The following is a 14,230-nucleotide window of genomic DNA, read 5'->3' on the forward strand; positions in this document are numbered from 1 at the left end:
TGGATTGCTTATATTTCGGCAATTCTTTCATAGAATAATCTCAAATTTTGCTCACTATGTATGAAAACAATTGTCTTCTGAACGAGATATTCCGAATTACTACAGGCGTTTGAGGACAAAGAAATCGATACCCAAAAATCAGCAACTCTGATTCCTCTATATATAATCAGTCAGTGACCTTCTTACTTGGCGCAGAGTCACTGCAATGACTCATGACATAAAATACTACGATTCTATACTTCGTTTTCTTCAGAGCCAAGTTTTAAAGCTATTCCTCGTAAAAACTTTTGTTCTTACCCAGGATAATGGTAAAATATATTTATAGTTAACTTATTATAATATTAATGTAAACAGCAAATAATAAAGTAATTTATTTTTCCCCTGTTTTTAAAGGAAAAGCCTAGCCATATAGCGAAAACTAACTTATGTGGATAGATTAACTTTAATTAATCACACCTAGATTCTTACTGTATAATGTAGACAAATGTCACTGTGGCGACAGTACTGGTTCGTCCATTAATCAGACGATGCAACTGGATCGTCGTATAAACCTTTATTACTTAACGTAAATAGCATATTTAATATATAATAAGAATGTAGGTCGAACCACCACAAAATGCTTGTGTTACTTTGCAGAGCAGCATTCAGTGGTACGGAGACACACCTTAATCCGTGTATTATCACTCCTTGTCGTAAAAAAGGGAAAATATGGAAGAAAAAGTATTGCTGGATTTCAAGTCCGCTTAGATTTTTCTAAAATGCAACATTTTCTTGGCTTTTTAAAGAAATTCTAAGACTGAACATGCTAATGACATGGCAGTCTGTAAAATCATTCGCGAAAACATTGTTTTACCTCGAATGGGAACTATGTAATTATTCGAGAATAAGGAATAAAAAAGATTTTTGTGTTTTGCGTTAATTGTAACTAATATAAAGAAAGGACAAGAATAAATTTGCTCGGTTTGTCAGTTTATGAAGTCAAACAACAACGCACCATTGAGTGCGAAATAAAATATAAATGAAGATCATTTTTAATTAAAAAAATCGTTTTAAATAACGTAACTGAAAACAAGCAATTACTAATTGCGACATTGCCACAGTGCGAGACTAAAATTTTAATAATGTATTGAGTTTTAAAAAATCACGGCATTTCCGGTTAAGACCGGAATACCTTCGTATATCGTTAATCGTGGTATTCGGCAATAAAGCTTTCCGTATCTCGTGAGGATTTTAATGGTGTTTTGCTCTTCTACATCATACTTCTCCCGATAACAATCGAGTCATGCCTGTCATCTATCTAACTCCGTTCCCGCAAAAATATTCAATACAATTTACGTGATTTCCGGTCCAGGAGCGAATGGTTGTACGTAGTTCATCGGAACTACTAAACTAAAAGTTTTCTACATCTGATATTGATTTTCATCTATCTTTCTCCGTTATGGGTGCCTGTACCTAATTTATTTTTAAATTAGTTACTCATTTTTATTACAGAAAACTTTTTACTGATGACAAAATTAAAATAAAAATATTTGTCATTAACCCGAAAATTTGTTCTAGCGGGTGATTGTTCGATTGAGAACCAAGGTACCGCTGTATTTAATTAACCCGACTCTGATAAACGCGGTAGCATCAATTAACTGCGTTAATCAAGGAATACCTGTATATATATATATATGTATATATACATATATATACACCTTTATGTACAACAGATATATATATATATATGTGTGTGTATACATGCAGTTATCCATTACTTAACGCAGTTAATTATATAAATATAGGCCTATACAGGTATCTTGTACAATGTACAGTACGTACGATGCATTTACTAGAGCTTGTGCCCCCTTCTTTATAGTCTGCAGGCGGCACTGATCTCCGTTCTAGAAATTTAAAAAACACGAATAGAAACAGTGGGAATATAAAGGTTGCAATTTGAAAGTTACAATACAATTTCCAAATTTTTAATTAAATCATTATTTCTAATTTATTAAAAGTTCGAAAGAATTTATATTATTAATCAAAATAAATCAATGATTACATGTAAATATTTCTTGTGTGTATTAAATCCTTTGCACGTGACACCCATGTCAGCATTTTGAATGAACAAAATAAATAAAAGTCGTGTTATTAAAATACTTTATTTAAGCAAATGATGAATCATCAGAAACTTAATACAATTCTACAATTTGAATCAATTCAGAATTTAAAATGTAAATTTATGCAGCGATATAATTAACCTACACCAATTTGTTATACATCAAATAAGAAATTTAAAGATCATTTAAATGCAATCCTTCAATAAATTGTCAACGAAAATAAATCGAAAAAATTCAGTTTTATTAACATTTAATTATGTTTTCCAGGCATTCCTAAAAGAAAAAAATATATATAATTATTTATTTATCAAAAAAATATATGTATACAGGTAGACTAATATAAACTAATTTAAACTTCATGTTTATTTATATTATATAAATATAAATATTATTCACTATAATTATATATATTAATTATATTAATATATATTTATATTAATTTTATATAATTAATTATTCAAATAACATATCTCATGAATTTTGCAAGATTTGTTTCATTTAAATATCTTAACCAAACAGAGTGATGGAAAAGATTTTCAGCTCTTACATTTTAAAATTATTTTAATATAATATGGAAAAAGTAGGGAGATCGATCAAATTTCAAACCGGGGTTTTTTAATTTCATTTCTCGACGTTTTCACACACCAGAAAGCCGAAAGATGTAAAAATATTTCGAACAAACTTTTGTATGTAATGCTGTCAGTCTGTGTTGTGACTGTCGAAGACTATTTCTATTTAACTCAGGTATGCATAAACCAAGACTTTTGTGACTTAGCAGGTTTATTTCTGTATTTGAGACATAAATACTATTAAATTTTAATAGATAAAAGGCAACGTGCCCGGAGATAGAGGTGGGGTCATGACATTTCGAAGGGATCAGATTGTTTATTTAGAAAGTCAGTCCTACCTTTAAAAGTAAGCATTTTGCTTCTTTTTTATAAGCAGGAAAAATATAAAAATTATTTTAAAATAAACTCACTTAGCAGATGGCGCAACGCGGGAATTTGTAAAGTATAAGATCAAAAATGTGTAAATACAATCATCTAATCGTTTGTATTTATATGAAAACACAATTTAAGCATTACTATATTAATTATATTCATTCTGTGAAAGAAAGGCGATTGTGGTATAAGGTGGTCACCTGGGAAATCAGATAGAAATGCCTAAAATTTGAGATAAAGACTATGACATGATATAATTTGAATTACTTAATCATTTTGGATCCAGAATAAACATTATTTAACACTTAAATTTCAAAGATAGTTTCCAGAATGGATCGTTTAGTTGATTGTATAAACTCCGGTCATACACTTTTAGGTAAACTTCAGTGACGTGATTAGGAACAGCATATGTTGAGAGTGTCACGTGTCGCGAACTCATTCATACATCTCATTGTAACAGTTGGTACTACGTGATATTTCATTCATTGAATTAGTTAAATAATTTTTTCCAAATTCATAACAAATACTACATACAGAAACATGACCTCAGTATGAAGTCAAAAATGTTTCAAAACTAGCTAAAATGGTGATGATGCAATTTTATTAATTGTTAAATAATATTAAAGGCATTAAATTATGTATCAGCTATGCAGATGATTACTTAATTGTGTACAATAACCTTAAAATTAGTAATAAGGTAATATTAAATATTGCGAATAACATACATAATAATAATTTGAAATGAAAAATGAAGAAAATAATAAGTTAAATTATTTAGACATAACTATTAGCAATAGTGAGAAATATTTTACTTTTAGGACCTGTAAAACGTCTTGTGACGTAAATAAAACAATTCATTTTATATCCCGTTTTCCGATTAAATTGGGAAAAAAACATATTTGACAAACTAAAGAAGATATACACGAGAAAAACAAATGCAAATAACAGGAATTTGGAATTAAGAATTTGGATTAAAATATTGATAATAAGTCATTATTCCTAAATTAATTTTTAAAAATTTAACGAAGAATATATTTAAAAAATATAAGTGTAATGTAAAACAACAGGAAGAAGATAAAAAATACGTTAAAATCCAGTACATAAAATATATTTTATGTATTGGATTTTAACGTATTTTTTATCGATGATGAATATTTGTGAAATCGATAGAGGTGCGGTTAAAATATTACGTAAAAATACTGATACATATAAACGTGAATTTAAACAGCGCATACAAATTAAAAAGCATTCTAAAAATAAAAATTTAATTTAATCAGAATGTATGCAAATGAATAATGTATGACGTAATACAAAGCCTGATATTAAAACAGTCTCACATTAGAGAAAGAAATGAATGATGAGAAAGAGTTTATACCCGGCCGAACTGCTTTCGCATATTCTTTTCTATACACCGAGAAACTAAATGGCCAAATTTACTCCATTCAAAATAAAAGTAGAAGTGACACATTAAAAAAATGGGGATCCCGAGGACGGTTTAAACTGATTTTGATGTTCATCGTCAAACACACATGACCAGGTTTTACTTCAATTATCTTATAAAATCTGAATAGAAAACATTCTACTTAGAATTAACATAAATCAAATTCAATAAATCGTAAGTTTAATAATAATAAAGTGTTATACCTAACGATATATTTTAACACAACGTATGATGCAACCAAAAATTTAAACTCAATCCAAAATTTGTAATTAACTTAAAAATATAAAAATTTCTCTGATTTCTAATTTATTATTCAACTATTTGCAAGGTATGATCAACGTGACGCTGGGTTACGTTGCATTCAACGTACGTTCATTCTCAACGTTATCCCTTTCTTTTTGATATAATAAAAGAAACAATGAAAAGTAAAAGGAAAATTTTAATTCAGAAACAAATCTTCTCCCTCTTCTTCCCGAGGAAAGAGGGATAAGATTAAGGCTTAATCTGAAGAACGGCTTCTACTGTACTATTTTAGATACGATTTTTTGTTTTTAACTACGTTTAGTCTTCATTGAGTACTTAGGGGTATAAATTGATGACATTTCAGACATTGTTATAAATATTTTTATATATTTCGATTTTTTAACCAAATGTTCGAACCGTTTTAAATTCGAATTTGTTATTGCATATTGGTTCGATTATAGAACGATTGTAAATGTTCCAGAAAATTGATCAAATTGAAAGCAATTCGTTTGATTCTCATCATTCTCAGCTGTAGGTGTTATATAACAATTACTATGGTTGTTGAAATAGTGAATATAAATGGTGTTTGCTTGCAAAATCCGCGCGGGCGAAGTCGCTGGTAACAGCTAGTATAATAAGTAGAGTCAAGTAAATTTGAAATTTTGAAGTAAAATAAATAATATAAATTATTCCTGAATGTTTCTATCTCACTTTACAAATTTACTTCATAATATTAAATTAAACTGCTAATTAGAAACAAATGCTTTGATACAATAGTTAATGAAATAATTATTCAAAATATTTTACGTAAATACATTTAATCGCATAGTACTTACATTGATTTTCGGATAAACACTTGAATCTTCGTAACTGTGGGTAAATGTAGCATTAGCGTAACACTGTATAAATTCCTCGTAATCCTATTAATAGAAATATCATCAATTTATGAAATTAATAATAATTAATACAAAGTTCAGAAACACGAATTAATTACTTGTCCATTTGTCAGTCGCTTTTCACATATTATATCGGTACATTTCTCTACAGTTTGGCAAAATCCTAAATGTTGTTGAACACAGTTTTTACCGAAATCCAGAATCTACATATTGAATTGTAATAAAATTATTGTTTAGAAAATTTATTTTCTGATAAAACATTTGGGAATGTTTAAAAGCTTACAATCTGCTGGTGATTTTCAACCAAGCAAAATCGAAAGTCTCTTTGATTGCAACAAGACCATGCTAATAAGAAAAAAAAATTAGAGAGATAAATATATTTTCATTAATTTTAAACTATATTTTTGTAGGCTTAATCAAAATACTGGAAAATAATTAATGACTAAAAGATGAAAATACCTACAGAAACCTGTTATGAATACTTACGACAATAAAGATTAACGGCCGTCCTAAGATAATCATACGGATCAGCAGGTCTAAATGCCGAAACGTCCATAGAATCAATTGGAGAAAGAATGATAGCAAACACGAATAACACTAGCATAAGCCTCATATTCACGGATGTTTTCATTTCGTCTCGTAGATTTCTGTAAGTATGTATTTTATTTCGTGAGAATAATCTTCTGATATCTAACCAGGAAAATTACAATTTCAAATCACCTAAAAAATAACAAATATTTAATCATGGGAAGAGTAATTGCTTATCATATGCATTTACGAAGTGAGATATCGTTATTTCTTTAGGAGCCTGTACTTTTAGTGATTGATTTCAATTTGTCGGAGTTCGTCTCTATTATATTTTTATGCCAAACACGTTTAAAACATTTCATCTAGATTTTCATATATATTATTAGCTTTTAAATATAATTTGAATTTAATTAATTTTTTTAATTTTTTGATTGCAATAAATGCTTGGAAAGTATCTAAAAGAATAAAAGCTAGCAAGTGCTCCTGCACGACTTTCCAACGTCCTGATAATTTTTAAACAGGTGTGTAGCGCTATCATTACGAGATTTCATTCAGCAATAATTTTTATGTTATTATTACTAATAATTGAAGGCGAAAAATATATTTAGTGTCAGAATAGGTTTCAAAAAATTTCATTAAAAACTCATTCATACCACAAACTTACTCCTGCCTAAAATTGCAAATGCTAATAACGAGTAAAATTTAAATTAAATTTCATCTCGCTCTATTAGAACAGAAGACCTCTTCTATTTCGTTATCCTTGATCTCCTGACTATCACAGTCTTATAACCTGAATACCCCACGTATAGAAATATTCTTGTAAAGTTTCAAAATTGTTCGTTTATACAGCCCTATATTTATTTGTATTTGTATAAACATTTTGTTTAAAAAAATGACATTACTAAAATTAAGAAATTCAAATACATTATTGAATTCATCAAATTATTTTATTATTTATTATTTTTTAATGTGTAAGAAAAAAGAAGGAAAAAGTGTTGTCAATTCTAAACAGTAACTTAGGAAATAACGTGTTAAACATTTACAGAACAAAACACGTCATAAAATTATAATTAATATTTAAATTTCGTTAATTTACTTGTTAGCTTTAAAGCTGTATATAATAGATGAAGTCATTTGATAAATAACGTCATCTTTTATATAAAATCTTATTGTAATTAAGAATTGGAAAGTAAACATTTCTTGTATTTAAGGTTTGTACGAGTAAAAGTGAATAATTACTTTTAAATACACGATAAAATATGTGCTTTCTTCATGCATATTGTTATGGTAATGAAAGATAAAACAGAGAACTTACCTCGTTATAATCTATTAAAATGTGCTGGACGTTAGGTTTTATAACGTAATGTTGTAATTTCGTCGTTGCGGTAAATCTGTTAAAAATTTGAGTAGAGGTCTGTTCGAACTTCCCTTATATACTTTCCTGTATGAAAACACCAGCTGCACGTATTTTCAACACGTGTAACATACAACATCAACTTCATTTTCTGATTATTTATTTGTTTAAAAATGGCTAACATTTTTATTTTAAATAATTAATTTACTAATTCGGTGACTTTTCTTCCAAAATCTATTTTATACAATAATAAAATTGAATCTAAAGTTTAATTTGGTTTATTAAATTAATTCTAAACCAATATAAAAACATCAACAAGTCATACTATTGTAAAGATAATCCGATAATGTTTTAGATAATTAAATGCTTGAAAGTGTAATTTATATTATACAAGATTTATCGTGTACTATAGTTTAATCATCATTGAATTATAAATTTATTTTGAATTTTTCATGTCTTGATTTTGGAAAGTTAAGTGCGAATGTACTCAATTGACATAACTTAAATGTTTAATTCTCAATGAAAATAACATTTCGTGTTATTACAAAGTTAACTTTTATAAATTATTTTTATCATGCGAATAAGTAAAACCTTTAAAAATGAGTATCTTTGATGTTACAATACTCTATATCAGGGCTGTCCAACTGGCGGCCCGCGGGCCGTATACTGCCTGCCAAATTATTTTTACAGCCCGCGAGTACATTTTACTATGAATAAATTTATGTTACTAAATTATTATTATTAATATTAAAATTATTTTACTATGTGAAAATTACGGCCACAATGTTCTCATTAATATATTACGAATATTTTAAAGTTTTCTTTTTAGTATAAATAAAATATTTTTTTAATTAACATAAACTGACTTTTCATTTATCAACCTTCTTGGCCCCCGAAATGTTTGGTGAAGAAAATATGGCCCGCGGCTATGATAAGTTGGACAGCGCTGCTCTATATTATGGTGGTTATGGTGACTTAAATTACCAAATATTCATTATTTTTCCAAAATATAGACGATATTTTTCCTCGATGTAGAATATTAAACACGTTAATAACGCCTACGATGATGCATTCGACTAGACAATGTAGGAGTTGTAGAAAAATATTCAAGTTTAATTTAATATTAGTTTTTACTTTTTCAAAAATTCATCGCTTTCTAATTGTTAACGCGAAAGATCTTACAGAAAATATTTAAAATTTTTATTTTATGTCTTTGTTTATTATTTGAAGTGTAATTTAATATACGAGAATTCTGAAAAGTGACGTCAGACAGGAGGTAAATGGAGCAAATTACTTTGGGCTGAGAGGTGGTACGCGTCTCTTTACAATGAATTTTCGAATACTTTGTTTAGTTTAATATATTATTTTCAATTCGCTTCAGGGTCACAATACGTATTTTTTAAAGGCCATAGACCTGCGAATGGGTCTGATTCTTAATATATTGTAGTAAGTTATTAGTGTCTATAGTTAATTTAAAATTTCAAAGTTTTTAAATTTCTCGATCAAAAAAAATAAAACTCAACTTCCAAATTAAAAGTTTAAAGTCAGAGTCAAAGGAATACATCATTCTGTAAATAAAAAATTATGAATATTTTACAATTTGATACTTACTGCAGCCATTTCATATATAAATTATATATATATATATCTTCCCCAGTTCTTTTAAATTCTTTTGTTGGGATCTTTGGAAATCGTCCGGCCAAGAGGTCAGCAGATCACATGAATGTGTAGTTTTGCCGTCGAGAAAGTGTAAGAGGAGATTCTCTCAGGTAGTAGATGATAACAATTATTGAGCAAGTATGACGATCGAAATATGGGAAAAGTCGGATTATCACAATTTTATTACATATTTTTTTATTATTTATAAGAAAAAGTAAGGAAAAGTGTTTAATTAAGAAAATAAAAGAAATGATGATATAGAAATATGTGCAAGTTTTTATAAAAAATATTTTCTTTAATAGACAGAAAATTTAATAAATTGTGCTGTTTGTTTTGGATTCTTCGTATTCTTAATTTAATTGGTCTTTCATTAGTTTGACGACGAAATTACTGAAAAAAACATTTCAGCAAATTTATTAATAATCTCATCGTTTAATAAACATTTAAAACTTATAACTTAAATATTTTTCCAACGCCATTGTCGTCTCTACATCTACTTTTTCAGTTAACAAGCACTACATGTGTTGTATAAAATAACCCAAATAAACTTTACCTCGTTAAAGTATCACAATTGGAAAATTTTAAAAATGATAACGTAAATTACCAGGATAAGAATATAGGTCACAAACATCACAATTGAAGTTATTTCTGTTATTTATGGCAAAAAATAATAATAACTCATTGTCTTTGAATTCAAACAAACGAAATTTCTTTTAAAAAGTATTTATTTTGAATTCAGATTTATGAAATTTTTTATAATTAACAGCAATAAAATTATTATTTAAAGCACTTTATATAAGTTTAAAAATGGTTTTATTGCTGCTAATTATAAATGCTATATAACAGATGCCGTTAGTTGATAACTAGCGTCTGTTCTATAAAGCGCTGAAAATTACTTACTACAAGTAAATTAACGAAATTTGATTATTAATTCTCATTATAATTTAAAATTGTTTTTATGACTGTTTAACTTGTCGTGTTTTGAGTTACTGTTTAGAATTAATAATACTTTATTTAGCTCTTTTCTTACACGTTAGAAAAATCATAAATAATAAAATAATTTGATAAATGTATTACAAAATTTAATTCGAAACATCCCAACAATAAGTATTTTACGGAAATTGAATAAATTTTTATATATATTATTTAAAAAATGAATAATTATCTCACAATTTGATGTTTACATCAGCTTTCTATTCCTTTGACTGTGTTTTAAAACTTTTGATTTTAGGGTTTATTTATTTTATAAAGAAATTTCAAATCTATTTGAAAATTTTATATATAAGAATATTTATATACTCTGATAATTTACTACAACATATTAAAATTCAATGCTACAGATAATAGATAAAGGTTTATAAAATAAAAAGTTTAAATATTTTCACTGAATTCTTCGACCTTAACAATTAAAAAGTGAAGAATTTTGGAAAAATTTAGTGAAATGAAGTTAAATACTTTTATCTAACTTGTACTGTACATTGTCTAGTCAAATACATCAGCGTAGGCGTTGTTAACTTGTGTTTAATATTTCGCATTAGGAAAAAATATTATAGTTGTTATATATTGGAAAAAATAATTAAAATTTATACACAAAATATAACCACTATGACGTAGATTTTTGAAAGATCAGACGAACGTGTTTTTCAAAGTTTTAGTTATCGACATAATAAAAATATTTGTATAATATATTCTATATTTCCTTACGTTTAATTATCGAAACATTTTCGAATTATCTTCAAAATAACACGACTTGTTTATAATGTTTTCATATTGGTTTTATATTTATTAAACTTCAAGTACCCATTAACACAATTCAAACTTCAATTGTAAAGTATATAGAAAAAGTGACAACATTATTTCTTAATAAATTCTTAATCAAGAATTTTAAAAGCAAAATATTAGGCATTTAAAAAAAAAAATTTAGCAACGAGTTTCTTAAGACGAGATCGCTGGTAACGAGAAGCACTTTATAAAATATTTTAAAAGCTGCCCCATTAAAAAGTGTTAGTAAAACTAAAATTATCTTACAGTATTCGTTATATATATTATAAAAACATACTGGTGCAAAATTTTGGTGTATATTCTTCGAAGTTTTGAGCTAGTTTGCATTCAGACTAGCTATTAAACAACTAATTAATATGTATTTTAAAAAATTTAATTGCTCATTAACCAATTAACCAAGACATTAACCAATTCAATTAAAAACTTTAATTGCAGATCTTAAAATAAGTTTTCCATTTTTAAAAATGTCACGAGTTTGAATACAGCTACGAATTGAGCTGTTTAAAGTAGGAAAACTAAGTCTAGGAAAACACCTTATAATAACTTTCTTTCTCCAATTCATGTAACAGCTCCGTTTTACCGTAAATATCTTCATTATACTTCATCTCTTTAAGGAATATTCTTCGTAGAAATAGATAGTAAGTTTTTATACCAACTGCACGTAGACATCGTTTTCCTTTGGAATCTGTATCCAACTATCATAGTTATTTTAGATGTAGGCTCTTTATCTTATCTTCTGTTTAGTGTATAACTATATTAAAAATAAATATAATATACTTTCATTTTTCACAAATTTCATTATCCCTGCGCCAGTACACGGAGACTGTTAGCCTTTGCAAAACTCATAAGCAAAACAAACATCTCAGACTATTTCTGGTAAAATGAGGGTTCTCTAATTTCGTGAGAGAAACTCTTCAGAATATGATTAGATGGCGATTGGAAAATTACAATAATCTTGTGTTGACTACTTCAACACAAGATTCTTACCAGGTGAACAAAGAAGTTTAGGGGTTATCCATACAAATGACGAGTTTAGATTGATTTTAAAACATGTTTCCTCCAAGTTTGACCCAGTGCTTTTGTCAACGACGGGACAACCCCACCGCACCAGCCTGGCACACACCTGTCGTCAAGGCGATGATGCTTTATAAGAGGCTTGTGGGTGAAGAGTGCAAACACCAAAATATCAAACGTTTAAAAATTAAAATAATTTTAAAACTTTCTTTTTAAAACAAATTTATTTTCATGTATAATGTTTGATTCTTTCTGCGCTATAAATATTTGCAACTTAAATCATCATAAAATTATACATACACGTTTTTAGAATAATGAATTATCATAAGATCAATGTTTAAATTTTTTTTCTGCATCCTAAATTGTTACAAATAATTATAAGTAAAATAGTGAACATTGAAAGCAAATGTTTATTATTTATACTGACTCAAAAGTTATATATGCTAGGGACACTGCGTGACATTGTATTGTAGTATGGCGTTAGAATTGAGGCGAGTAGTGAGTTTCTGTAATTAAAATGATTAAATTAGCACTAGTTCATATAAATTATTTTTTGTTCTTTTAATCCGAGCGCTAACACGCGTTTGACTGTGTATATAAGAGCTGAGCGTGTGAAATGCGAGAGAGAATGTGTATGTGTGTTATCAAAAACGTCGTTCATATTTTACTGTGAGACCGAGGATTTTAGCGGGATCATTTACAAAATTTTTGCTATTGTTGTAGATATCTCCCGTTAGAAGAAACTCCTCGGAGAGAATCGGAGCAGAGGTCTCCATTAACTATCAACAGTTAGGTGGGAAAATTGACACTTAGCTGTCAAGAAGTGCAAGTCATCGTCAACAACTGACTGCTTTCCCACGCTAACGCTATAAAAGCTCGCGCAACCAGAAACTTAACGCACTCGCACTAGGAAGTTGTTTCTATATTTGTGTCTATCATTCTTCATGTCTAAGACCGGAATCCCGTCGGAGAAGACCTTCAGTGACTCTTCCATATCGTCGGCGACCGCCATACTTAGAGTTATATCGTTCCATCTCACACCAAGAGATGTTTTATTAGAACTTTGTGAACTCTCTCTCCCTAGAACGGCATTAGGCGTAGTTCATAGCCGCCTTTTTGTAGAACTTGTAAGGCCGTACATTTAGTCATATTTAACCGCATATAATCGCATAGCACTTAGTAGAATAGTCTTGTAACAGCGTTTGTATATGTTTTAGTCAATCAATAAATGTTTTAGTTGTTAACCTGTCTCCTGTCATTCTAAGGACACTGTCGACTTACCGACGACTTCTCTACTCACGTTTTGCCCTCCTAGCCATCCAACGACTCCGAGATCGCGCTTTACCAGCCCGTGCAGATTAAATGGTCAGGAAGGGATTAACCCCTGACCCTCTCCTTATCTCACATTACATTAATAAAACAGTTCAAAAACGTTTATTATATATAAAAAACATTAGTTCATATTTTAAAACAATTAGTTATATTAAACCATATTTATATTTCATTTATGATTATAAGCATTTAAACACGAAATCGGATACAAAACAGTTTATTTTCGATTTTAGATGTTAGAGTTGTTCGTATATAAGTTTATATAAGAAAACTTAAATCATAATTGTCGGAACGTAGTGACGACTAATACTTGACTTCGTGCATTCCTTGTCAACAAAATAACTCTGTAATGAGTTGTCCGATCTTGATGAAATTTTCTTGGACGACTCGTCATCACTCAAGGATGAACTGATTAAAATGTCAACTTTCAAAAATGATCCGTTTTTGTAGAACTGGAGATAGGGGTTTTTTCTTCAGTACGGATCATTTTTGAGAGTTGAAATTTTAATCAGTTCGTCCTTGAGTGATGATGAGTCGTCCTAGAAAATTTCATTAAGATCGGACAACTCATTCTAGAGTTATAACGTTGACAAGGAATGCACGAAATCAAGTGTTAGTCGCTTCCTGCACGCACGTGTAGAAGCGTCATCTAGTGGTCGGAAAATATGACAAGCATTAAAACAGTAATTTTGAAAGGTAAATGTTATCGCTAACTGGATACACAACAATCTTAATATAAAGAATCTTTATAGAAGAATAAGTTAAAAAGTTTTCTTTTTTTAACTTATTATTCTATAACATGGAGCAGCAGTGATCAATATTGATGGCTTTACGATCCATTCTCTCCTTCGTCTTCCTATCGTTAGTACGAAATTTCGATCTTTAAATGAAGAAGCTGCACAGAAATTCCAGATTGAGATCAAGTCGCTCAAATTCATCAT

At 28.6% G+C, this 14,230-nt stretch overlaps 1 protein-coding gene across 1 annotated transcript; it reads right to left on the bottom strand.

Annotated features, from left to right (window-relative positions):
- Positions 1-2,122: 2,122 nt before the first annotated feature.
- Positions 2,123-7,559, bottom strand: LOC136986043 (uncharacterized). Its single transcript, XM_067283491.1, has 6 exons — positions 7,464-7,559; positions 6,107-6,267; positions 5,904-5,965; positions 5,719-5,823; positions 5,561-5,644; positions 2,123-2,372 (listed from the first exon to the last, which is right to left on the bottom strand). Exons 2-6 carry the CDS (start codon positions 6,249-6,251, stop codon positions 2,343-2,345), a joined length of 426 nt encoding a protein of 141 aa, XP_067139592.1. The 5' UTR covers positions 6,252-6,267; positions 7,464-7,559; the 3' UTR covers positions 2,123-2,342.
- Between the last annotated feature and the right edge of the window lie 6,671 nt (positions 7,560-14,230).

This window comes from Centruroides vittatus, unplaced genomic scaffold (assembly GCF_030686945.1).
Source record: "Centruroides vittatus isolate TY-2023 unplaced genomic scaffold, ASM3068694v2 contig_988, whole genome shotgun sequence".
Taxonomy (NCBI): domain Eukaryota; kingdom Metazoa; phylum Arthropoda; class Arachnida; order Scorpiones; family Buthidae; genus Centruroides; species Centruroides vittatus.

Coding starts and splice junctions, on each gene's coding strand:
- LOC136986043 (XM_067283491.1), bottom strand. CDS start 6,251: ATGAAAACATCCGTGAATATGAGGCTTATGCTAGTGTTATTCGTGTTT. Junction 5,966..6,106: donor GGCCGTTAATCTTTATTGTC/GTAAGTATTCAT, acceptor TTTTCTTATTAG/CATGGTCTTGTTGCAATCAA. Junction 5,645..5,718: donor AGCGACTGACAAATGGACAA/GTAATTAATTCG, acceptor TTCTATTAATAG/GATTACGAGGAATTTATACA.